The following is a 27,862-nucleotide window of genomic DNA, read 5'->3' as shown; positions in this document are numbered from 1 at the left end:
TCATGACCACAATTTAATTTTTTTTGTGTGATCTAACCCTAAATTCACGGTTTTCAGGTTTTTCCCCAAATGTCAGCTATAAGATCTACCTACCTGCCAAATTTCATGATTCTAGGTCAACGGGAAGTACCCTGTAGGTTTCTTGACAGACAGACAGACAACAAAGTGATCCTATAAGGGTTCCGTTTTTCCTTTTGAGGTACGGAACCCTAAAAACCTATAACAATATTTATAACTATTTAAATTAGGACAGGATCGATTTGCCAGCACGTGAATCATACAACAGTGATTCAAGTACTGGCAGTCGATCCTGTCAGACAATACCTTCAGGAGGCCATTGGAGCTGGACCGGACTCTACGCAACAAGGATGTGCACCGCGCCCGCATATAAACACAGTCTACATGCGCCTCGGCGAACATCCCTGACGCGCTGCAGAATCTGGGCAGCCCCATCAGCATCCTGAATGCATTGTACACACATATTGTACACGCAGGGCATTGTACTGCTTTTGCGTGTAATCGATCCACAGGCTGCTCGTGTAGAAAGAGGTGCAATATGCTCTGAAAAGAGTATAAGTAGGTAACGTCACAGGAATAGATGTCGTAAAGTTGCTTAGGTATGAATGCCGTACAAAGATCTTAAGCCTTTTAGGAAATAGTCATACAACTTCAAAGGCTTCAATATTGCCCTTTCATAATACCATTTCACGATAATATGTCTATCACCTATCGGTGACAGGTATAGTGTGAATCGACATTTATATTTGATGGGTTTGCTTTAGGTTTGGTTTCATACGAACCGAACGAAAGATCTTAAGCCTTTTAGGAAATAGCCATACAACTTCAAGTCATAGTTGCTAATAACATACAAGGCCGTGTACCGCCTCATCTACCTCGTGTAATACTTAAATAGCAACGTCATGTTTGTATGTTTACACGCCGCTTAGCCTTGTTTATACGGTGGTTAGGTAATATTACAGGTTATTTTATCATCACAGTATCAATATCTTAATTTATTATAGGTATTTTTACTAGCTGATACCAGCGACTTCGTCCGCGTGGATTTGGTATTTAAAAATCCCGTGGGAACTCTTTGATTTTCCGGGTTAAAAAGTAGCCTTTGTCACTCTCCGGGTCAAATAATGGCGATGATCCGTTACTCCGTTGTGACCTGATTTAAGGACAAACACACAAACAAACATACTTTCGCATTTATAATAATACTAGCTGATGCCCGCGACTTCGTCCGCGTGGATTTAGGTTTATAAAAATCCTGTGGGAACTCTTTTTTCGTGGGAAGTTGATTGGTTGCGTAAGGAAGGACAAACAAGCACACGTTCGCATTTATAATATTAGTATAGATATAGAAATGGCTAGTGATTTTATTTATCGATATGCGACATCATAAAGGCAAAGTATGAATGGCTCATTGTACCCATTTGAAGTACAAAGGCTTCAATATTGCCCTTTCATAATACCATTTCACGATAATATGTCTATCACCTATCGGTGACAGGTATAGTGTGAATCGACATTTACATTTGATGGGTTTGCTTTAGGTTTCGTTTCATACGAACCGGCTAATTTCCTTGCAAATAGTTAGCAATATCTTCACTAATAAGTGCCTACATCTAATACGTTAAATTTCTTATCCGTAGGTACCTATACTTTTTTTCCAAAAAAGATCGTTATTGCTCAATACAAGAGATGATAAACTTTAAACCACTTAGGTCGTTAGTATTTAAATTCAATGCTTTAATAAACAGTGACTGATAGCTTATGCAGGCGTTGGGTACCTACTTGGCTATATGCCATATTTTATACAGCCACGCGCGGCTTGCACTTTTCACCAACTATTCTACTTTGACTAAAATTAATATCGTGGCACGCGTATTTTAATAAAAAGACCGACTTCATTCAATTTGAGACAATAGTTCCTCGCTCTCGCTAGGATGTTTTCTTCTCAAAAAGGAGAATTACAAAATCCTGGACAGACTCCATTGATTTTCGGAACAATAGGCCGTCTTACAAGGATTCTTGTCAGGACGGTTATAATATTAATCTTTACCGGAACTTGTCGGAAACTTCGTGACGATGGAATTTACTTATGGCATAAATTCGCCATAAAGTTTAAATTTCAGATAATTTGATTGGACTATGCGGAAGTTAAAGCAATTAAATATCACTTCCTTTAACGGTGAAGGCAAACATCATGAAGAAATCTGCATGTCTGAGAGTTCGTTATGTGTGAAGTCTGCCAATACGCAGTTGGCCAGGGACTATACTTAGCCTAATCATTTCTCATTCTGGGAGGAGACTCATTCTGAGAGTAGGTACTGGGCTGGCAATGGATTGAGATCATGATCCCTCACCTTTCTACCACCGTACCGCAAGACACCGGGCGAGTTTCCACCCCTATGTCGTCAACATTCCATCTTCGCGTACGAAACGCTTTGCGTCATCATTCCTTATACGCATGGCTAGGGTCTGGAATACTCTTCCTAGATCAGTGTTTCCTGTCAATTATAATCCGGGTATCTTTAAAACAAGAGTGAATAGGCACCTTCTAGGCAAACGCGGCCCATCTTAGGCCACATCATCACTTCCCATCAGGTGTGATCGTGGTCAAGCGTGCGCCTATAACGAATAAAAAAAAATGATGATGCGGAAGTACATACTTAAATATAGTAAAACAATTATAATGCACCTTGTGAGTCCACAGTTTATTGGTACATGCTAATTAAATATTATATCCTTTTAAGTCTAGCAACAGATGCGTCTGTTTATTTCGTGTACGGTTTATTTTCGAGCTCTTTTTATGAGTTTGCTTGTATGTATCGCCCGTTTCCCCGTGGACTTCAAAAGTTCAAAGCCCAATGTTTTGTCAATACAAGCAGACTGACTTTGAAGCGAACAAAAACGGTGACATATGGATAGCTTAATTTATCTACATACCGGTATGTACCATCTGTTTCGCTTTATGAAATAAAGCATATTTTTGCGTTCAGATTTATTTCATAGGTATAAATTCTTATTTCCCACTGTTGGGCAAAGACTTTTCCTACCTTATACACTAACTAGCTGAACCGCGACTTCGTTTGCGTGGATTTAGGTTTTTAAAATTCCGGGGGAAAAAGTAGCTTATGTCTCTCTCCAGGTCTTTAACTATACCCATGCAAAAAATCACGTTAATCTGTTACTCCGTCGCGACGTGATTGAAGAACAAACCAACAAACAAACACACTTTCGCATTTATAATAAGGGTACTGATATCACTAATTTTTATATGAGGCTTTTATTTTTAGCTGGGTTTTTATCAGTTTTTTATGAACCCTTATTTAGGACATTGGATCTTCTACTTTTGACCTCTCTGGGCTATTTAAGTCTCTTCGAATTTAATGTTATTGTTAACTTCTCGGTTCGCGGGACTTAATTTAAGTTTTTTAATCATAATCGATACATTGCTCATTGAATTATTGAAGTTTTTTAAGTCTAAGGAAACACGATAAATCATAAAGATTTTCTGTTATAACATAAGCAATGATATTATGTAATATATGACCTGCTGAGCGCTGACTCATAGCTAAACACTCAGTAGCTAAATTCCATTCCAAACAAGTGATAATATTGTGCCAGCCATGCGGTAACGAAGGCGCCTAGAATACGCACATCAAGATTTTCCGAAAGTACTAACATGTGCAAACAATTTTTTACCTTATTAAAGAAAACACAAAGCTTATAATGCTTTACATTAATAGTTATCTGAATCAATAGGCCTTTAGTATGTTATCAAGCCGTCATCGAAGTACCTAATCCTCGCAAAGTCTGATAAAAAGATAGTCTATGATAACAATGACCGAAGTGACCAAATAACATGGTGCTAGGAATATTTGCATATTTTGTAATATGACCTTGATAGATTGGTTTTTACGTATAAATATATTATATTTTATAGATATACCTGCGATAAAAGCCTCACTGTACCAAATAGAATAGCCATTTATATACAAACAGAGATAACATTAAAAAAAAAAAATCTACTCGGTGCATTAAAGCTATTACACACGGTTGATAGTTGCCCGGCAACTCACGTTAGAATCTGTAATTTATATGGAAGTTGCCGTACTTATGCACACGAAGTTGCGGCGACTCCGTGCGCATCTTATTAATAAAATAAAAATATGATTTTTAAAAACTGTTATAAAATAACGGTTAATATTTCAATACAAAAAAAACTATATATAGTATATACATACAGAAAAAACTTTTCACTAAAAAATTTATATTTACAAAAAATATACGCCGTCCAAATGGTCATTTATGGGCATTGTGCCCAAAACACTGGCGCTAATACCTCGCTGAACGGCAAGGCTCAACCGTTGAGCGAAATAAGCACCAGCTCTTGGGTCACCAGACGCTTGGATCAGCTTTTGGGACACGACGTTTATAAAAGCTTTCGTGTCCGATGACCATGGGCCCAGAAATATTAATTAATATTTAAGCTAGTATTAAAAATGTAAGTAAATAACGGTTATTTTTAAACCTAAATAACTGCACCTGCAGGCCTAGCATGGGCCGGGAAATTTTCTCCCCGAGGAAAGGATAAAAATGTTATCCCCTCCGATAGTTATTTCCACTCTCCGAGCATGGGCACAGGGTTGGATATAATTATCCCCGGTGATAAGGCGGGGAAAGACTAGTCCCCGGCTAATGTCAAAGTGTTATTATTTTTTATCTGTGCTTTTGATTTTGCGCGTTTTCGTTACTCGTAACCAACTCGTAACTCGTCTGTGGCTGCTTTTTATTTTAAAAGAGCTAGAACCCGGAGCCGTAAAATAGTTTAAAAAACATTCACAGTGTATTGTTATGATTGTTATTGTGTTTACTTAACCTAACTCCACTTTTAAATTACTTATCCAAATTAAAAAATAATCGAATAGTTGAAATTCCTAGCTATCACAGTAAGTATCACAAAGACAATTTGTGTTAGTCAGTACACAAAATTGAAATAATAATATATTGATATTGTTAGCGACAAAGAAATGCATAAATTGTTGTTTTATTTGCAGACATGGAAATATGTACTTGAAGAAGGGCACTGACTGACACATACTAAGCATGATGAGGCAGCTCGGGAAGTAGGACCACCAGGACCAGGAATGTCTCAATAGTGCCGTCGGTCACATATATGAGCACATAAGTGTTCAATATTAATTATCACTGTTGGGCATGAATGCTCAACAGGAATTGGACCTGAAGACTCCATAATGGGCCAGCCAGAGAGATGCGTGTATTAATTTAGTTCTATTAAATGTGTGTCTTGTATAACAAAATCAAAATAACTTTAGGTAATTGGCATAGATAAGTTAGGTATCTACACATCTTATCAACATAAAATATTTTCATTATTGTTTGAGATGATGATAAAACTAACAGTTCTGCACACTGCACTGACAAGAGTTCATATCACTTAAAATTGGTTAAGCTAGTATGGTTTGAGCTATTAAACTAACCTAATTTCTTCATAACCGTGTCAAGCCAATGTTTTTTATCTTATGGCAGGAAATCTTTGAAGTGTCGGTGGTAGACTATGGTGAGACTGTCCTTTTACCCACTTTGTACACAGTGGGTACTTTATAAAACCAATAGCCCCGAGTTGTTTGCCTATAAATGCCAATAAATGAATAAAAAGTAAGTAGAGGATATGTACATTTTTGTAATTTGTAAATAATTATGAATATAGGAAGTTATTCTATGGCAGTGTGGTTTGATTGAACATTAAACTTGTTACTTCCTTTTCTTAAGGATAATAGCACTACTTTTAGATCTGTTAAGTTAACATCAGAGATTTGTGTACATCCAAATAAGCATTGTTTTAATTGGTATTCCTAATATTATGCCTAAAAGTTTGTTTGTTACTCAAACACACAGAAAGAGTACTTAAAGCAAAATTTGTAGGGTTCATTTTGAAACTTATTTTTTGTTATAGCAGCAATAGAAATACAAAATTTCAACTTTAACCTGTTACGTTTCAGGAGAGACAGACAGACGGAGAGCTGAGACTGTAATAGGGTCCCATTGGTACCCTACAGAACCCTAGTAGTAGTAGTAGATATAAGGATGGGTTTGCACAAGGTGGTTTTAGGTAATAGGTACTTAAAGAAATATATTTTAATGCAAATATGTATTTATTATTCCATCCCTTTTTCCCTTTTATTGTCGGGCAACAGTTAGCAGTCTGGTTTGATCCATAGATATGTGAGATTTCTTTATTTGTTACATTTTCTAGTCTGTCCTTTGGTTGTTCCATTGGAATTCTGAAATATACAATTTATACATTAATGATTTTCAATAATAATAAATTAAGAGTAAGACGATATACTGAAATGGTCTATAAAGTATAATAGGCTAACATATTTACTCTTACAAAACACTTATGATGAACCATTATAATTTGTAGTGTTATTGTGTTTGTGTATCAATATGTATTTAACTATCATATAGGTGTGTAACTTGTTTCAGTTAATATGTTAGGTATTTTAATTTAAGAATTGTTTTGTTAAATTAGACTCCTGCCTATTTTGTTCAAATAAATGATTTAATTATAATGAGACATGTGTTATTTTATATTTCCAATAATCCATACTAATATTATAAATGCGAAAGTGTGTCTGCCTGTCTGTCTGCTAGCTTTTCACAGCCCAACAGTCTAACCGATTTAGATGAAATTTAGTACCTACATAGTTAGGATCCTCCCGAGGATGGACACAGGCTACTTTTTATTCTGGAAAATCAAATAGTTCTCACAGGATTTTCAAAACCTAAATCCACACAGATGAAGTCGCGGGCAATAGTCATCCCATGACCTTGACTTGTATCTCACTGGTAACTACCATCTGCCAAGAGTCTTATAGATGTGAGGACGTAGAATAAATAGATAATAGCCGCATGTAGGACCTATTTGTAGGTACCTACTACCTACCTAAGTAGGTACCTATTCGTTTGCACAAGATGGTTTTAGGTAATAGGTAAGTACTTAGGTACTTACTTTTATGAATCCATCCACCGAATTAATCGGCTTTAGTGCTTCATTAAGCTGCTCGCACAAGTACAGCACATAATATTTGTCCATCCGAAACAAGTGTCGGAACTCAGCGTCGGGAAATTCAAAGGGATTACTTCCATCACTAATTACGTGCTCATGTTATTTTCGTTCTAAATTCTCTATTTCAAAACAATAAAGAAAGCGCGAGACATGTTTTTTGATCTTTTAATAATTGAGTTAAAGTTCTATGAGCATTATACCCACCTCAAATCTCGAGGATAAAATTATCCCTCTCAAATGTCAAAAAAGGACAGTTTATCTTCTTTTATTTGGCCCCATGCTATAGACGGTGGATAAATAGTCCCCCGAGTCCCCGTGAAATGACAAACGGGGATAAACTTCTCCTCTCCCCTGTTGCCGTGCTCTGAGGGGTGGAGAAGTTAATGTTATCTCCTGTCCGGTGGATAAAATCGGGGGATATAATTTTTATCTTCGGCCCATGCTAGCCGTGCTGTATATATAAATCATGATTCTCTTGGCAGTATCTTATCTTTATATAACTTCGGTCTTTTTATTTCACAGTCGCTCGCTGCATTGATCTATATACGAATTAAATAACATAATTAATCTTAGATATTATCGATTAATTATAATATTATGTCTTAATAAAAAGAAAGTTGTATAATGCACCTGGATCATATCAATTGAATAATATCAAGACACCGCAACGACCGATCAAAATAAAATTAACAGTTTGTTAAACTAATTTAAGCAAGGGACGCTGATTTTTAAAAATTCCTCGTTTCAATAATAAAACTGCACTTTCAGTGAAAATATTACGTGTTATATATTGTTTTAACAAATTTAACATTCCGAGCAGTGAATGTGATGTCATTCGCGGTAATGACGTACTTTCTCAATTGTGCACGATATCAGATCGTATGTAGAATCCTCCACGTACCTATTGTTCTTCCCCTATTTAAAATGTCATTGTGTAATCTCAAATCTGAAAGTACACACTCGAAACTACAGTGCAGTGTCTCTCGTTGTAACGCTCATAGATTTTCCGAAACAAGTGGACGGAATAGCAGCAATACTACATACAAGGTGTAACCAGAACGCGGGGTAGGCGGGTCGCCCACGACCGCCGCCTATCCCCTTGAAAAGGGCTTTCGGGCAATAGACACGGGAAGAAATGGAACCAGTCCTCGAGTCGAGAGGCGCACCTTCGTGTTCCTGGTGCGCCGCAGACGGTGTGTAGGAACTTTATTGGTCCCCTGAGATGGGTTCTCAGAAGATGCCACTGGCTGGGTGGCGCGAACGTGCTTGGCCCCGTAGCCCAGCCACCAGGCGATGCGTGGAACATCGTGGGGTTTTAGTCGGTACTCCCCGGGCGCGGTGGTATCCATGAGGATTTCCCCACGGAAAAAAAGGAGTACAATAATGCAAACGGGCGAGGTTTGAACCGCCGCGCCGGACCTGCAACTGCGCTTTGTATCCAATCTAGTCAATAGGAATCGGAAAAGGTCAATAAATCAACGATATCGTGACTATTTTATTGCCGTTTCCCGTCACACCGTTTACGCATCCCAGCAATGCGCAAGGGCGCTAGCGCGTGTCAATATTCATATGATGTTGTGGCCATGAGAGCAATATATAGAACGGCTATTGCGAATAAAAATGTATTCTACTAAGCTGTCAAACCAAACTTTACCAGGAAGATTAGATTAAAAATGGTGCTCCTGTGGGTATTAGAAGGGAGAGACAAAAATTGATGACGAATTTGATTATGTTACTATGGTTGTTGATGATTCTTTTATACAATGAACCAAAAGCTTAATTTGAATCTGTATGGTGCAACATGCAGCATGCGAAATGTTGTATAGAAGCAGGCGTTATTTTGCGGAAGTCCATGATAATAGCAAATTAAGCTTTTGGTTCATTGCATGCGAAATGCACCGCCCGCCTTCCCACTGCTAAACATGCAGGATAAAGCAGCCACCAGGCAAGCAATACGCAGCACCACACAAATCCCAAAACACACTCGAAGCACGTCTCGCCCCGACACCGGAGCATTCTTTTCTCCGTATTAGTAGACAATACGAGTAACATTTTCGATCGTAAAGATCGCTATGTCAGTGATCTTGGGACCAGCCTTGTTTTGGCAACCAAAAATGTACGTATCCTAAGTATGCAATGCGCTAGTAACTTAGTTCGTGTCAACAGTTCATCGGGTATTGTGGTCACGTGTTTATCAGGCGAGAGTGCGAGACGGGGAGACGCCGCGCGGCGGCGTCGGTGGCCTATCGATAAATGCCGTTAAAATTGCTTGTGCGGGACTGGTGCCTGTAACGTCGGGCTTGTAATGGCTTAATAGTGCCTTTGCCATATGTCTATTTTTGTAACAAGTTAAGAGTTCCGTCTCTGTTAGTTAAACTATTGTCATCATCATCATGATTGACCCATCGCCGGCTCACTACAGAGCGCGGGTCTCCTCTCATAATGTGAAGAGTTTTGGCCACATACAATACTTTTTATTCGAGGTGAAACTGAAGGAGGAAAGAGATATCCGGTATTAGAAATATCTACCCTCATCTGTTATTTAATCGCGATAGAGAATATATTATGTTAGATACTGAATAGATTATAGATACATTGCGAATAGGTTGCTTAGCTAAATCACGTGCCTGTTGTGTGAAACAATTAAAAAAAAATCTGGCTTATATTCTCTATCACGATTAAATACCGAACAGATCAGGGTAGATATTTCTAATAACGGATCTTAGGTCAGTCCAAATTTCCGTATATAGGTGCATAAAGCGGATGTTATAATTGATGTTGATTTCCAACTATGATTTTACGAAGCTATTAATAAGGTCTGGCAGGTTTCGAATCAAGTAATCGTAAACTTTCCCTTTCAATTATGTTTTAATCAATTAAACTAAATAAGAGAAAGTACAGCGTGTAACGATTATTAGTTATAGGCAGATGAATGATGATAGTTTTTAATTAATTTATTCCTACCTTAAAATATGCTTGTGTTATTAAAATGAGATTTTGTCTTCTAAACTTCGAATATATCAGAGGCAGATGCCTATGCAGTCTTGATTGGGAGGCGAAATCCTCTGAAGTCCTGGAAGATTCTAGCTAAGCGTGCTCCTCCAGATCTAAATATATAAAAGGAAAAGGTGACTGATTGACTGACTGACTGATCTATAAACGCACAGCTCAATCTACGAATCGGGCTGAAATTTGGCATGCAGATAGCTATTATGACGTAGACATCCGCTAAGAAGGGATTTTTGATTCAATCAATCCCTAAGGGGGTGAAATAGGGGTTTGACATTTGTGTAGTCCACGCGGACGACGTCGCGAGCATAAGCTAGTGCATATTATACTCTACTACAATTGTGGTAATAAATGATTTTGAAAAAACCCCGTCAAAATTGCAAAAGAAAACTTGCTTAAAATCATTTTATTTTGTCAACAGACCGGGTCTGGAAAAACTTACACAATGGGAAGTGGGTGGGAGGGGGAACACGTAGACGAAGACAAGAGAGGCATCATTCCCCGCGCTATACGCGACCTCTTCGCTGGAGCGGACGAGAGAGCGGACGCGGCGCGCTCCCAGGGCCAGCTGCCGCCAGAGTTCTCCGTCCAAGCACAATTCATCGAACTCTACAATGAGGATATTGTGGACTTGCTCGACCCCGCCAAAGATCCCTTTGCTAAGGTAAGCTTAGTAAAGTCAAGTAGTTAAATGCAAGAGAGACGCGATATGACATGCTGGAGCGGACGAGAGGTCGGGCGCGGTGCGTTCCCAGTTCCAGCTGCCGCCAGAGTTCTCCGTCCAAGCACAATTTATCGAGCTCTACAATGAAGATTTGTTCGATCCCGTTAGAGTTCCCTTTGCTAACGTACACTGACATAGGACAGGACCTCATCTGAAATCCGATCTTAAGAAAGAAAGTGTCTAAAGAAGGTCCAAATTGGTCTAATATTAATTGTCGTGCAGCTGTTTTATTTGAGCATACGGAACACTTAAAATTCTGTATGGTCTTTTGAGTGTGCAATCACTTCAAAGTTCTAAGTAAGTATATCTTTTCCTCGTCTTGTTTCGTTTAACCCAAAATATAAGAGATTCATCGCAAATAATGATGATTGATTTCAGGGTACCCTAAGGATAACCGAAGATGGCTGCGGAGGTGTTCGAATAGTAGGCGCATCTATGCGAGCTGTTAGAGGAGTGAAGGAAGCTCTAAGCGCTTTAAGAGCTGGAGCTTTAGCGCGTACCACCGCAGCAACTAACATGAACTCCTCATCTTCCCGGTCACATGCGGTATTCACGTTGCTGCTTAGACAGAGACGGCTAGCGGCAGATCAGGATGGGGCAGAAAGAGAAACAGATGGTGAAACGCCTGAGCAGTATGAAACACTAACTGCTAAATTTCATTTTGTAGACTTAGCTGGATCGGAACGACTTAAAAGGACAGGTCAGTCTGATTTTTTAAATTTGAGTAACTCAAAAATAATACTTTTGACCGCGACTTCGTCCGCGTCGATTTTTAATAAATTCCGTGGGACCTAGCCTATGTTCTTCCCCGAAATGCAAGCTATCGCCGTACCAAATTTCGTCAAAATCGGTTGAACGGATGGGCCGTGAAAGGCTAGCAGACAGAGGGACAGCCAGTATGGATTTATAAAATTGTAATGTTTTAGGTGCCACTGGAGAAAGAGCCAAGGAAGGAATATCAATCAATTGTGGTCTATTAGCGCTGGGCAACGTTATATCGGCGTTAGGGGATAAGTCAAGAAAAGTTCTCCACGTTCCTTATCGGGACTCCAAATTGACGAGATTACTACAGGATTCATTAGGAGGTAAATATTTCAATACCAGATGATGCCCGCGACTTCGTCCGCGTGGATTTAGGTTTTTGAAAATCCCGTGAGAACTCTTTAATTTTACAGGATAAAAAGTAGCCAATGTCCTTTCCCGGGATACAAACTATCTCTGTACCAAATTTCGTCAAAACCGGTTGAACGGTTGAGCCGTGAAAAGCTGGCAGACACAGACAGACAGACACACTTTCGCATTTATAATATTTGTATGGAGTATGGATTATTAACTGCTGATTTTTTTATTCAGTTAAAAGTTAGCCCTTGACTGCAATCTCACCTGGTGGTAAGTGATAATGCTGTCTAAGATGGAAGCCGGCTAACCTGGAATATGGCAATTTTTATTAAACCCTTTGGTTTCTACACGGCATCGTACCGGAACGCTAAATCGTCCTTTGTTTTTAAGTATATCCTGTATTTTTTTTATTCTTTGTCATACTGTTAAGTAATAAAGATGTTTAAATAAATAAATGAAATGTCTGAATTCTGTGTTCAAAATTGAAACTTTTGATTTTTTTCAGGTAACAGTAACACAGTGATGATAGCGTGCGTGTCGCCCAGCGACAGAGATTTCATGGAAACGCTCAACACGCTCAAGTACGCGAACCGAGCAAGAAACATTAAGAACCGCTGCGTCGTCAACCAGGACCTCACCTCACGAACGATCAACCAGCTCAGGCATGAGGTCGCGAGGTTGCAGCTTGAATTAGCTGAATATAAACAGGTAAACCTATACCACTCAAACTCACAGTCACAGACAAATTGTTCACTTGAATAATCTTAAATATATAAAAGGAAAAGGTGACTGACTGACTGACTGATCTATCAACGCACAGCTCAAACTACTGGACGGATCGGGCTGAAATTTGGCACGCAGATAGCTATTGTGACGTAGGCATCCGCTAAGAAAGGATTTTCGAAAATTCAACTCCTAAGGGGGTGAAGTAGGGGTTTGAAATTTGTGTAGTCCACGCGGACGAAGTCGCGAGCATAAGCTAGTCTTAAATATATAAAAGGAAAAGGTGACTGACTGACTGATCTATCAACGCACAGCTCAAACTACTGGACGGATCGGGCTGAAATTTGGCACGCAGATAGCTATTATGACGTAGGCATCCGCTAAGAAAGGATTTTTGAAAATTCAACCCCTAAGGGGGGTGAAATAGGGGTTTGAAGTTTGTGTAGTCCACGCGGACAAAATCGCGGGAATAAGCTAGTAATAAAATAAAACCATTCTAATCCATACTAATACCTATTATAAATGCGAAAGTGTGTCTGTCTGCTACTTTTTCACTGCTCATCAGTGCTGTAGTAAGCCGGCTATGTGTTGATCATGAGGATGATGATGAAAAACATGTCATAAGTTATTTTAATGTCAACAGGGTAAACGTGTAGTATCTGAAAATGGAGAAGAAGGTTGGAGCGACGTGGTACAGGAGAACGCGATCCTCAACGTAGAAGTGGAAACCCTCAGGCGAAGGATCAAGGCTATGCAGGACACCATAGAGAAGTTATCTGCTAGGAATAGTGAACTAATTGCCGAGAAGGCTTTGGGAACTTGGGCGCCGAAAGATGGTAGTCCAGACGCTTCGGATTGTTCTTTGACAACTTTAGTGCAGGTATATAGTCTTACGGTGAGATCTATAGAGCGCACTCTGACTTAGCTTAGACTTAAGACAGAGTTAAAACGAGACAGAGCTATATCTCTCACATAAATCTGTCTCGTTTTAACTCAATCTTAAGTCTGAGCAAAGTCAAAGTGCGCTCTATAGATCTCGGCATTAGTCTTATTAGTCTTTCTTTAAAATTGTAGGTAGAAAGCGAGTAGTAGAATCAAACTCTAGGCTCATAATTTAGCATTATTATGATACCCTAAAATGATATAGGTACATATAATAGGTAAGCGTTCAAATAAGCTTGAAGATTTTTAAATTAAGTTTATCAAAAAATAATCATCGAAATTTCAGAAATAGAATCCTATATCCATACGTATATCATAAAAATGCGTCTGACCGACCGTCCATCTGTCTTTGTGACAGTGAATTGATCTTGGTAAGATGATTTATATCCCGAAACACATAGGATATAATAAATTCTTGTTCAAATAAACTAGTCCTTTTCAATCGTCAAAAAATTTACCACTACTAACACTGTTAAATAGTTCTCAGGGGATTTTTAAAAACCTAAAAAACCTAAATCAGTCTCCGGCATCAGCTAAGTTTTAATAAACTTTTAGAGTCGCAGTAGTTGAAGACGTCGTTTTAGCTGTAGCAAATATATAACTATAAATACTATCTGTCCCGGCTTACTCACGTGTGTAGTCGACGTTAGCCCGACTAGTTTCGAACCCATCCGGGGTCCTTTTTCAAGGGAGTCCGTCCGCGCACGCGCCGCGGTTTTGACTATAACTTTACAACAACAAAATTCTAAAAAAGCGAGAGATTTATTTGTCTAACGTCTAGCCATTTTATTTGCAGGGATACGTAGCTGAAATCGAAGACCTCCGAGCCCGGCTAATGGAAGCTAACGCGTTGTACGAGACGAACAGAAGAAGAGAAGCGCGGACCAGACACGACTCATCTTTGTTAGACACCTCTTCAATACTAGACGAGGCCAAGCGGGAGTTGTATAAGGTAAGAATATGTTATCAATCAATCAGTCAGCCTGTTTACGTCCACTGCTGGACATAAGGCTTCCCAAGAGCGCGCCACCACACACGGTCCTCCGCCTTCCTCATCCACCCACTTCCCGCTACTTTCTCAAGGTCATCAGTCCAGCAGGTTAGAGGTCGTCCAATACTGCGGTTGGTGGTACGTGGTCTCCTCTCCAGAAAAGTTAGAGTTGCGTGCCCGGAATCGAACCCTCGAGCTCCGATTAGGAGGCGGACGTCCTAACCACTAGGCTATCACAGCTTGTCTTTATCTATCTAAGCTTTAAATAAATATAAACGCAGCCAAATATTCGGTTATGCCCAAAATCATGTTTCGGTTGGACACTAAATAATTCACTGGAAGACCCTGTACTAATGTTAGTATACACATATTTCTGAGAGCATTTTTTCTTGTAGGAAAAAGAGCATAGTAACAATATTTCTAAAAGCATTTTTTCTTGTAGGAAAAAGAACTTTTAGCCCGAAGCATGGGCGAGCTCGAGTTCCAACGCAAACTGACAGAAGGTTCTGGAACAATCCTGGCGGAAAGAGAACGCGCAGAAGGGGAAAGTGCGGGTGATTCGGATCCTTCAGATAATGATGATCAGGAACAAGATGCCAGTGACTCGGACGAAGAAGATAATGAAGCTAAAGGTTAGTGGAAACTTAGTGAAATATAAGATGGTCAAGTGATAGAAGGTTCTGGAACAATCCAGGCGGAAAGAGAACGCGCAGAAGGGGAGAGTGCGGGTGATTCGGATCCTTCAGATAATGATGATCAGGAACAAGATGCCAGTGACTCGGACGAAGAAGATAATGAAGCTAAAGGTTAGTGGAAACTTAGTGAAATATAAGATGGTCAAGTGATAGAAGGTTCTGGAACAATCCAGGCGGAAAGAGAACGCGCAGAAGGGGAGAGTGCGGGTGATTCGGATCCTTCAGATAATGATGATCAGGAACAAGATGCCAGTGACTCGGACGAAGAAGATAATGAAGCTAAAGGTTAGTGGAAACTTAATGAAATATAAGATGGTCAAGTGATAGAAGGTTTTGGAACAATCATGATGGTAAGAGAACGCGCAGAAGGCGATTGCAGTACCAGAGGATCTGCTAATGCGTTGCCAGGCCTTTCAGGAATTTGTTGATCCGTTCCTTGAATAAACCCATGTTGAAATCTAGTGGGAACACCGCCGAAGTGAGTTTGTTCCTCAGATTGCATGTATGTGGAAAAAAGATTTGGCACAACGTGCAACAGGTCATCAAAGAGCACCAGGCATCCAGGTGATGAGAGTGAAATTGCTTTCTTTTGCGCTGCGGTGCAGAAAAAGGAGGGTGGAATGAGGTCAAACAACTCCTCAGAACACTCCCCATTATAAATGCGATATTTTGCTCATCGTCATTTTAATTTTAAACTTATAATGATGGTAATCCCCAGGTCAACGCATGCTAACCGCGCAGCTGGAAGCGCTCAGCGAGGACATAGCCACGAAGGACCGTCTAGTGGAGCAGCTGGAGATGTCGCAGCGCAGGCTGGCGTCGCTGCGCACGCACTACGAGCAGCGGTTGGAACAGTTACACGCACAGATCAAGGCTACCGGGGAGGAAAGGGATAAAGTTCTCGCGTCACTAGGTAAGTGTGCATTGAACCTAAATATCCATACTATCCATACCTACTCATTATAAATGCGAAAGTGCGTCTGTCTGTCCGTCTGTCTGTCTGTCTGTCTGTCTGCTAGCTTTTCACGGCTCATCCGTTAAAACGATTTTGACGAAATTTGGCACAGAGATAGCTTACATCCCGGGGAAGGACGTCGGCTCCTTTTTGTCCCGGAAAATAAAAGCGTTCCTACGGGATTTTTAAAGAACCTTAAATTCACGCGGGCAAAGTCGCGGGCAGCATCTAGTAAAATATAAAAGGAAAAGGTGACTGGCTGACTAACTGATCTATCAACGCACAGCTCAAACTACGGAGACGGAAATTTGCTATGCAGATAGCTATTATGATGTAGACATCCGCTAAGAAAGAATTTCTGAAAATTTTACCGCTTAAAGGTAAAATAGGGGTTTGAAATTTGTATGGGCCACGCGGAAGAAGTCGCGGGTCCAAGCTAGTTAAATGCATAAAACGTTTTTTAAAGCTTTTTTTAGGTTGATTTATTCATAATATGTTGTGATATCGTCTAAATTGGCAACTAATTATTCGGTCTCATTATCTCGGAGCTCAGTTTTCTGAAAGTTTCACTTCTACTCCGAAGAAACTGCACACGTTTTTTTTCGCAGCGAATCAATCGTCCCAACCAAGTGACAAACTCAAACGCGTAAAGGACGAATACGAACGTCGTTTGAGCACAATGTCGCGGGAACTAAGACGACTGCAAGCCGCGCAGAGAGAGCACGCAAGACTGCAGCGCTCGCAGCAACACACGGAGCAACAGATACGCGCGCTCAGAAACGAACTCGGCAATTTGAAGAGGGACAAGGTAAACACTATTCTACAGAGTGTAGTGTCTATCAATCTTCAATCTAAATATATAAAAAGAAAAGGTGACTGATTGATCTATCAACGCACAGCTCAAACTACTGGACGGATCGGGCTGAAATTTCGCATGCAGATAGCTATTATGATGTAGGTATCCGCTAAGAAAGGATTTTTGAAAATTCAACCCCTAAAGGGGTAAAATAAGGGTACGAAATTTGTGTAGTCCACGCGGGCGAAGTTATAATTAAAGCTAGTTATAATTAATCACGCAGAGCGTTACATTTTACACGAACATCTTTATTTCCTAGGTAAACTTAATCAAACGCATGCGCACGGAGTCTAAACGACACGCGCAAGCAGAAGCGGCGCGAGCTAAAGAAGTGAGTACCGACCAAAATAAGCTACTTATATATTAATTAAACACATAAAGTAATCATAATTATGTTCTACAAAGGTGGCGCAGCTGCGAAAGGAATCTCGAAAGAATGCCAATCTAATCAGGAGTCTTGAAGCTGAAACCAGATTGAAGGAACAGGTATGAATAAATGAAATGAAATTAAGGCGAGTCACCGAAGCGGGGAGCGCGGCTTGTAATTAAACCGCTTGTAATTAAACGTTCAAATTCTGTGTTTCAAACGTTAAATTTGAATTTAATAAATTATAGAAGTCCTGTTGAAAGCCAGAATTTAGCAGGTTCTCTGTAGTACTTAAAGACAAATATTTCCTTGTAAAAACTATGTGCCAAGTCAGAAATTTTAGTATTAAATAATTTGCTTTAAACTTTTATTTTAGCTTCTTTCAAGATTTTATTTGATCGAGTGAAGTACTTCCTATTGTGTACCAAATTAGCACATTCCTTAGACAATGTCTTTAGGTATATTGTATATTTTTAACAAGGCCGTTATTTAATAGTAATATCCTAAAACATTTAATCTAGCGAACCAGTTTTTTCCGCTTAGCCTCGGTGACTCACCTTAAGTCGTTTTACATTGTTATATTGGAGCATAAACGTGTATAGTACGCGACAGGTCGAGATGGTGATCGGGGAGGGAACACCCCGCACACCCGCACAGGCCCCGTGTTAACCCGATTCGAGCACGGGTGACGTGCGGGTGTGCGGGGCGTCCACCCGCCTCAAACCTCGAATGCCATCTCAATTTATTGTCTATCGCGTACTATACGTGTATGTGTACGTGCGTGCGTGCATGAATGCGAGCGTGCGTGCGCGCGCGTGTTTGTGTATCAACGCGGCTGTACTCAGTGCTGCTACGTACATGCATGTCACACACACAAGCGTAATAATTTAGCTGCATGTTTTATAATACAGCTAACAAATATATGGGTTTTGCCTCTCTGGAGATGTATAATATGTTTGGCTACAGGTACTGAAACGCAAGCAAGAAGAAGTGTCATTGTTGAGGCGAGGGCATCGCGACAAACTAAGCAGTCGAGCTGCGGGTCGATTATACGGTTAGTTTCACTGCTATTCATCTACATTTATATATTTTTAAAACGAAACGAACGAAACGAAAACGAAAAGGTGACTGACAACGTATAGCTCAAACTACTGGACGGATCGGGCTGAAATTTGGCATGCAGATAACTATTAAAATTTAAAATTGACGTCAAAGATCATTACCTATCTCTTTGCTATCATCAGTAACGGCATAGTTTATTATTTAAATCTATATGTGTGTATATATCTATGTAGTCTTATGTATGTCTATTATATTTTATTTGTATGTATTAGTGTATTAATAATATGTATTTTATATTCTTATTATATGGTTTAGTTTATTTAGCTATTGGTATTTAGGTTTATTTTACACCACCTCCCATTGTCCATTTGTTCGTCTTCTCCCTAGAGTTAAGATTGTCTGGAAGAGATCGCTATTTAGCGATAAGACCGCCTTTTTGTACCTACTTATTAAGATTTCCTGTCATTTGTGTTTCCGTGGTGCAATAAAGTATATACATACACACATACATTATGACGTAGACATCCGCTAAGAAATGATTTTTGAAAATTGAACTCCTAAAGGGGTAAAATAACAAAAGTAATACAATTTCCTGTTTATTTTCAAGCTCTAAAAGTTCCTTATTGAATAAAAATAATTATTCAAAAGAGACTTCAATGCATCTAACTTTGCTTTGCCCATTCCAGACCGTCGCGGTCGGTCTCGAACATCCAGGCTAGAGTTGTGGTCCCACCTCAACTGCTGGCTGTCCCGGTCCTGCGCCGCGCGCTGCACCCTGGGCGAGCTGGAAGCCACCCTGGAACACCAGCTCAGACAGCGGGACCGAGCCACTGGATCTAATGATCCTGACTCCAAGGTCCTACTGAGTTACCTGAGAGACGCTATTGCTGATACGCAGTCTCAGATCATGCAAATTGAGGTTAGTTTCACCACCCCTTCTTCTTCTTTTTCGCTCTGGTCTGGTTTCCGCACTTAAACGTTTCCGTCTGTTGTGCGTTTCACCACCTTTTTATAATAATCATTGCAAGAAAAATGGACCCGTTTAAGCCTAGAACGATGCAAGACGATTTTAAGATATGAAGCGACTCTGAAACAGTTTAGATAGCGAACCACTGGATCCAATGAGCCTGACTCCAAAGTCTTGGTCAGTTACCTGAGAGACACTATTACTCATACCCAGTCTCAGATCATGCGAATTGAGGTAAGATTCACTAGTTCTTTTTACTCTAGAAAGCTTTAAGACCTTACTCATTTTTATGTATAGTGCGCACATTTTGAAATCTCACTCGCCATTTTAGCTCTATTTTTACTTTTGACATGACAGTTGACACACAGAGCTAAAATGGCGAGTGAAATCACAAAATGTATGCATTATAAGCCGGATGTTTCTATTGGAAACTAGCTGCCCTGGCGAACTTCGTTCCGCCTAACAGTCGATTAAATTTTTTTTAATTTTTCTCCGTAAGAACCATCCTCGTACTTCAAGGAATATTATAAAAAAAGAATTAGCGAAATCTGTTCAGCTGTTCTCGAGATTTGCGATGACCAACACATTTAGTGATTCTTTTTTATATTATAGATATAAGCTTACTAATTTCATTATTATTGTATAAGAGATACTATTTAGAAAATAAACCTTGAATCCCATTTCAAGTTCAAATTTAAAGAATTTTAAATACATAATATAATTGAGATTGTGTTAATGTGACAATCATATCTTTCGTACTAAGGGGAGTGGTTTCAAAGTCGTGAATGATAGATGTGCCTAATTAAAGTATCCATTTGTTGGTAGGAAGAGAACGAAGAGACCGAGTTACCTCGACTGTTAGAGAAGGTCGATGGGGAAAGTGCGCGCTACGCGATGGAACAACTCGCGAAGGCGGCGCTACAGAACGGGTATGAAGCCGCGAGGAATATGAAGGCGCTGGGCGACACGCGGGCGCAGCTTGCTGAGGTAAGTTCAATAGAAAGGTTGCTGAGGTAAGGGGCAAATGTTAAGAAATTGAGCGAAAAGTGAACGCTTACTTGTGGCTTGTCTGGAGGCCGTAGAGTAAAGCAGAGTCGTTGATAACAATTAAAATTCAGTTCGTAACTTTGAAAGGGTCCATTTTGCCCAGTCTCCATACAACGTTATTGGGCTCATCGCGGATAGGCAAAGATCTATTATAGCATTATTTATTTAGGCTTCTTAGCTCTCAATTTTCTAAATATATAAAAGGAAAAGGTCTATCAACGCATAGCTCAAACTATTGGACGGATCGGGTAAAATAGGGGTTTGAACTTTGTGTAGTCCACGCTGACGAAGTCGCGGGCATAAGCTAGTTCTGTCGAATCTTACCGTCTTCTATCTAAAGATTTAAAAATCAGCCTTAAATAATCAAAATGCATCTATTGCAGTTGGAAGAGAAGTCGGAAAGAACTGCGAGTGCGCTAAGAGCAGCGGAAGACCAGAACCTCAATCCTTGGGGAGTCCCCCCCGCGTTAGCCGCGTTATTGGCCAACGTCTCATCCGGGACCTCCACCCGATCAGTCTCGCCTGTCGACGTGTGAGTATTTTAGTAAACTAGCCAGCTGGACTTCATCCACCTGATGTCTTGTTCCCAAAATATTATACCGAATTTGTCTTATACTGGGATAAAAAGTTGCCTATCCGTTGTCCTTGAGTTATTTTCGTCAAATGTCCGAATTGATTTGTCGATCGGCGTACCTAATGTCTTTAGCAAACCGAGGCATTCGCACGCGGCATGAAGACGTTAGTCGTTCCGCTGCCGCGTGCGAATGCGTCAGTATGCTCAAGGCGTAAAGCTACGCCTTTTCACTGCAAACACGAGTAATAACGCGTGATAAACCCAAAGTGTTCACCTTAATTTGTCATTTTTTATAGTAATCTGTTGGACGTGCGGCCGCCTGTATCAGGGAAACGGGAATCAAACACCGCTCCTACGTCGCCTCCGGACGACATCAGGAATTCACCTTTCCATCGAAATACGTAAGTTTTTTTATGATGTGAACTAGTGTATAAGTTTGAACTGGTGGTGGCATTTCTGGAATAATAAAAATTACGTTCTTTCAGCCATTTGTTCACAGTAGAATCGAATAGCTATATTTTGGTCAGTGATCATCTACTGTCAATACGAGTAATACTGTATTTTTCGTCATATAAATTTGAAATTAGGTTACAAATTTGAAATTTTTGTCATCAGTGGTCGTCGTGGTTCCGTACGTCTACGCGACTTGGGCGTATACGGTCGGGAACAGAACGGCGACGGGGGAGTAGACCCCATGACACAGTCTCTAGTGGAAGCCACGAGCCCCAAGCCAGTGCCGCTCAGCCGAGTGCCCAGCGCTCCTGGCAGCCTCAGGTAAGATAAGGCATTTCTGAAGTTAACCCCCGAATAAACAAAAACTTTTATTCATAGGATCTCACGTTTTATTTTGCATTTTGTCCGTATTATTATAACGAACGTCAATCAGCCACTAATTATCCGTTGCTGCTGATTTTCTAGCCGACTTTTAGGATCAACTTTCCTAACAATCTCCTATAGCGCTAAACAATCTCGGCAATTGTTGTTCAAATATTTTGACACAGTGTAGGAAATTCTGATGCGTCCGAACTACGTCTTCTGTTTAATTCAAGTATGTAACCGATTTTTCCTAAATCGGCTACCAAGATAGCGCATATTTTCAATCACAAAGTCACAGCGCCTCTGGACGTATCCAGAAATCTAGACAACTCCATATTATCATCTCCGTAACGCCAAGAAATTACTTGAAACTTGAGAAGTTACCAAAAAATTACTTGCGACTTGAGAAGTTACCGACATAACTTGAATCCTCTTCGCCAACATGTATCATATCCCCAGGGGTCTACAATTAGTGGACGGGCTAGTATCGTCCAATGATGAAACGATAACGCCCAATAATGAACGAATTACCTTTGAAGCGACCAGCATAAATTGACTCCTATTTGTCAACATGTATCACGTCTCCAGGGGTCTACAACCAGTGGGTGCTCTAGTTTCCCCGGTCGCCGCACGTCGCATGCCCGAGAGTCCGCGCGTGGTTCGACGACAGCACAGCCTCGCCAAGCCGGCCTCATTGTACGTATTGAGTAGACATTTGTGGAATTGGTAATATATTTGCGGTGAATATAATGCATCTTATAGTGCGTCCAAACTACAGTGCGCAGCAGAAAATTATGTACATCGGCCTTTCGAATGACATTTCGGCTTTGTTCGGTCTCTGTCACTCATACCTATATGACGTTTTGTCGGTCTCTACGACAGAGACAATCCTCTTCAAATCCGCTATCTCCTTCTAAAAGTCGATGTAGGTTCTGCCGCGTACTGTATCTTCCTATCCTAATGTCCTCTATCTATCAACTGTCACTTAAAAATATGGCTTGCATTTATATAGGTATAAACTAGTATTTTGCTCGCTGCTCGAGCTGCTAAAGCAGCTCTCGAGGTCTATAATGGCCATTTTGAATAATAAAAAATTTTGTATGAAAAAATAAATTCCGCCATTTTGAATTTTTTTTCCATCCATCGAGTAGACCTTTGGATCCTGATCATCTCTTGCCAAGAAACCGTTCTTCCATCTTTCATACCCTCCGAGATGGATGACAATGAAATTTGTATGGCGGCCATCTTTTTTTCACAATTTTGAATTTTTTTTCAAATTTTTGGCAATTGGTTGAGGTTTCGAATGACATTTGGTCGAGCACCTCCCACCTATCTTCGATACCTAAAGCGTGCCCTTCACCCGTCTCCGAAATCCTCAATCATCAGCTCTCTCCATGTGTTTCTCAAAATGATTTCTTGTCTTTTGTACGAAAGTATTAGTGAAAAAAAAAAGTTTCATACAAAATTTTACAGGAGGGATTTTTTTGAAAATCTCGGCCGCCATCTTGTTTTTCCAATTTTTTTTACATTTTCTAAAAATCGTTTGCTAATATCTAAAATAACTGCAAGTTGTAACGAAATCGGTTAGAAAACAAAAAAGTTACAAAAGTCAGGTCGGCCGCCATCTTGTTTTTCTGAAATGTCATAATTTTTCCCTACTCGAATCCCACTTCTGAACATATCTCCCATACATTATTATATCATTTTCTGTCTCTTTCTAGGAGAACAATTATGTCAATGAGTGAGTGAGTGAGTGAGTGAGTGAGTGGTAATTGAGCTATATATAGTATAACTAGTATTTTGCTCGCTGCTCGAGCTGCTAAAGCAGCTCTCGAGGTCTATAATGGCCATTTTGAATAATAAAATTTTTTGTATGAAAAAATAAATTCCGCCATTTTGAATTTTTTTTCGATCCATCGAGTAGACCTTCGGACCCTGATCATCTCTTGCCAAGAAACCACTCTTCCATCTTTCATGCCCTCCGAGCTGGACGCGGATGAAATTTGTATGGCGGCCATCTTTTTTTCGGAATTTTAATTTTTTTTTCAAATTTTTGGCAATTGGATGAGGTTTCGAATGACATTTGCTCGAGCACCTCCCACCTATCTTCAATACCTCGAGCGTTCCCTTCCCCCGTCTCCGAAATCCTCAATCATCAGCTCCCTCCATCAGTTGCCCTAAAGAAATCTTGGTCTTCTATATGAAACCATAAGTGAAAAAAAAAAGTTTCATACAAAATTTTACAGGAGGGAATTTTTTGAAAATCTCGGCCGCCATCTTGTTTTTCCATTTTTTTTTACATTTTCTAAAAATCGTTTACTAACATCTACAAGTGCTGCAAGTTTAAACAAAATCGGTTGGAAAACAAAAAAGTTACAAAAGTCAGGTCGGCCGCCATCTTGTTTTTCTGAAATGTCATAATTTTTCCCTACTCGAATCCCACTTCTGAACATATCTCCCATACATTATTATATCATTTTCTATCTCTTTCTAGGAGAACAATTATGTCAATCAGTGAGTGAGTGAGTGGTAATTGAGCTATATATAGTATAACTAGTATTTTGCTCGCTGCTCGAGCTGCTAAAGCAGCTCTCGAGGTCTATAATGGCCATTTTGAACAATTTAAAAAAAAGTCATACAAAAATAAATTCCGCCATTTTGAATTTTTTTTCCACCCATCGAGTAGACCTTCGGATCCTGATCATCTCTTGCCAAGAAACCACTCTTCCATCTTTCATACCCTCCGAGATGGACGCGGATGAAATTTGTATGGCGGCCATCTTTTTTTCGGAATTTTAAATTTTTTTTAAAATTTTTGGCAATTGGATGAGGTTTCGAATGACATTTGCTCGAGCACCTCCCACCTATCTTCAATACCTTGAGCGTGCCCTTCACCCGTCTCCGAAATCCTCAATCATCAGCTCCCTCCATCTGTTGCCCTAAAGAAATCTTTCTCTTCTATACGAAAGTATTAGTGAAAAAAAAAAGTTTCATACAAAATTTTACAGGAGGGAATTTTTTGAAAATCTCGGCCGCCATCTTGTTTTTCCAATTTTTTACACTTTTTCTAAAAATCGTTTGCTAACATCTAAAATAACTGCAAGTTTAAACAAAATCGGTTGGAAAACAAAAAAGTTACAAAAGTCAGGTCGGCCGCCATCTTGTTTTTCTGAAATGTCATAATTTTTCCCTACTCGAATCCCACTTCTGAACATATCTCCCATACATTATTATATCATTTTCTATCTCTTTCTAGGAGAACAATTATGTCAATGAGTCAGTCAGTGAGTGAGTGGTAATTGAGCTATATATAGTATAATAACTAGTATTTTGCTCGCTGCTCGAGCTGCTAAAGCAGCTCTCGAGGTCTATAATGGCCATTTTGAACAATTTAAAAAAAAGTCATACAAAAATAAATTCCGCCATTTTGAATTTTTTTTCCATTCATCGAGTAGACCTTCGGATCCTGATCATCTCTTGCCAAGAAACCATTCTTCCATCTTTCATACCCTCCGAGATGGACGCCGATGAAATTTGTATGGCGGCCATCTTTTTTTCGGAATTTAAAAAAAAAAATCAAATTTTTGGCAATTGGATGAGGTTTCGAATGACATTTGGTCGAGCACCTCCCACCTATCTTCGATACCTAAAGCGTGCCCTTCACCCGTCTCCGAAATCCTCAATCATCAGCTCCCTCCATATGTTACCCTAAAAGAATCTTTGTCTTCTATATGAAACCATAAGTGAAAAAAAAAAGTTTCATACAAAATTTTACAGGAGGAAATTTTTTGATAATCTCGGCCGCCATCTTGTTTTTTCAATTTTTTACACTTTTTCTAAAAATCGTTTGCTAATATCTTCAATTGTTGCAAGTTGTAACAAAATCGGTTGGAAAACAAAAAAGTTACAAAAGTCAGGTCGGCCGCCATCTTGTTTTTCTGAAATGTCATAATTTTTCCCTACTCGAATCCCACTTCTGAACATATCTCCCATACATTATTATATCATTTTCTGTCTCTTTCTAGGAGAACAATTATGTCAATCAGTGAGTCAGTCAGTGAGTGGTAATTGAGCTATATATAGTATAATATAACTAGTATTTTGCTCGCTGCTCGAGCTGCTAAAGCAGCTCTCGAGGTCTATAATGGCCATTTTGAACAATTTAAAAAAAGTTTTAAATTTTGTATGAAAAAATAAATTCCGCCATTTTGAATTTTTTTTCAATCCATCGAGTAGACCTTCGGATCCTGATCATCTCTTGCCAAGAAACCACTCTTCCATCTTTCATACCCTCCGAGATGGACGCCGACGAAATTTGTATGGCGGCCATCTTTTTTCCACAATTTTGAAATTTTTTTAAAATTTTTGGCAATTGGATGAGGTTTCGAATGACATTTGGTCGAGCACCTCCCACCTATCTTCAATACCTCGAGCGTGCCCTTCACCCGCCTCCGAAATCCTCAATCATCAGCTCCCTCCATGTGTTCCCCTAAAGAAATCTTTGTCTTCTATATGAAACCGTAAGTGAAAAAAAAAGTTTCATACAAACTTTTACAGGAGGGAATTTTTTGAAAATCTCGGCCGCCATCTTGTTTTTCAAATTTTTTTCACTTTTTCTAAAAACCGTTTACTAATATCTTCAATTGTTGCAAGTTGTAACAAAATCGGTTGGAAAACAAAAAAGTTACAAAAGTCAGGTCGGCCGCCATCTTGTTTTTCTGAAATGTCATAATTTTTCCCTAGTCGAATCCCACTTCTGAACATATCTCCCATACATTATTATATCATTTTCTATCTCTTTCTAGGAGAACAATTATGTCAATCAGTGAGTCAGTGGTAATTGAGCTATATATAGTATAATAACTAGTATTTTGCTCGCTGCTCGAGCTGCTAAAGCAGCTCTCGAGGTCTATAATCGCCATTTTGAATAAATAAAAAAAGTTTTAAATTTTGTATGAAAAAATAAATTCCGCCATTTTGAATTTTTTTTCACCCATCGAGTAGACCTTGGGATCCTGATCATCTCTTGCCAAGAAACCACTCTTCCATCTTTCATACCCTCCGAGATGGACGCCGATGAAATTTGTATGGCGGCCATCTTTTTTTCGGAATTTTAAATTTTTTTTTTAATGTTTGGCAATTGGATGAGGTTTCGAATGACATTTGGTCGAGCACCTCCCACCTATCTTCAATAACTCGAGCGTGCCCTTCACCCGTCTCCGAAATCCTCAATCATCAGCTCTCTCCATGTTTTTTTCAAAATGATTTCTTGTCTTTTATACGAAAGTATTAGTGAAAAAAAAAAGTTTCATACAAAATTTTACAGGAGGAAATTTTTTGAAAATCTCGGCCGCCATCTTGTTTTTCCAATTTTTTTCACTTTTTCTAAAAATCGTTTGCTAATATCTAAAATAACTGCAAGTTTAAACAAAATCGGTTGAAAAACAAAAAAGTTACAAAAGTCAGGTCGGCCGCCATCTTGTTTTTCTGAAATGTCATAATTTTTCCCTACTCGAATCCCACTTCTGAACATATCTCCCATACATTATTATATCATTTTCTATCTCTTTCTAGGAGAACAATTATGTCAATCAGTGAGTGAGTGAGTGGTAATTGAGCTATATATAGTATAATAACTAGTATTTGCTCGCTGCTCGAGCTGCTAAAGCAGCTCTCGAGGTCTATAATGGCCATTTTGAATAATAAAAATTTTTGTATGAAAAAATAAATTCCGCCATTTTGAATTTTTTTTCAAGTCATCGAATAGACCTTTGGATCCTGATCATCTCTTGCCAAGAAACCACTCTTCCATCTGTCATACCCTCCGAGATGGACGCCGATGAAATTTGTATGGCAGCCATCTTTTTTTCACAATTTAAAAAAAAAATTCAAATTTTTGGCAATTGGATG

General features: G+C 39.4%; 1 protein-coding gene across 1 annotated transcript in view; it reads left to right on the top strand.

The window, feature by feature from the left end:
* Positions 1–27,862, top strand: part of Klp31E (kinesin-like protein 31E) — a 96,751-nt gene that overhangs the window by 44,410 nt on the left and 24,479 nt on the right. Inside the window, exons 4-21 of the mRNA XM_069505198.1 lie at positions 10,536–10,778; positions 11,217–11,538; positions 11,765–11,923; positions 12,463–12,665; positions 13,324–13,560; positions 14,419–14,574; positions 15,056–15,245; positions 16,027–16,221; positions 16,872–17,071; positions 17,379–17,450; positions 17,525–17,605; positions 18,453–18,540; positions 19,235–19,467; positions 20,341–20,502; positions 20,946–21,094; positions 21,433–21,537; positions 21,752–21,910; positions 22,541–22,648. Coding sequence (XP_069361299.1) covers positions 10,536–10,778; positions 11,217–11,538; positions 11,765–11,923; positions 12,463–12,665; positions 13,324–13,560; positions 14,419–14,574; positions 15,056–15,245; positions 16,027–16,221; positions 16,872–17,071; positions 17,379–17,450; positions 17,525–17,605; positions 18,453–18,540; positions 19,235–19,467; positions 20,341–20,502; positions 20,946–21,094; positions 21,433–21,537; positions 21,752–21,910; positions 22,541–22,648 — 3,062 coding nt within the window. The remainder of the gene's footprint in view (positions 1–10,535; positions 10,779–11,216; positions 11,539–11,764; positions 11,924–12,462; positions 12,666–13,323; positions 13,561–14,418; positions 14,575–15,055; positions 15,246–16,026; positions 16,222–16,871; positions 17,072–17,378; positions 17,451–17,524; positions 17,606–18,452; positions 18,541–19,234; positions 19,468–20,340; positions 20,503–20,945; positions 21,095–21,432; positions 21,538–21,751; positions 21,911–22,540; positions 22,649–27,862) is intronic.

Source organism: Maniola hyperantus, chromosome 2 (genome assembly GCF_902806685.2).
Source record: "Maniola hyperantus chromosome 2, iAphHyp1.2, whole genome shotgun sequence".
NCBI classification, from domain to species: Eukaryota; Metazoa; Arthropoda; class Insecta; order Lepidoptera; family Nymphalidae; genus Maniola; species Maniola hyperantus.
This window is presented reverse-complemented; position numbering and strand designations above follow the sequence as displayed.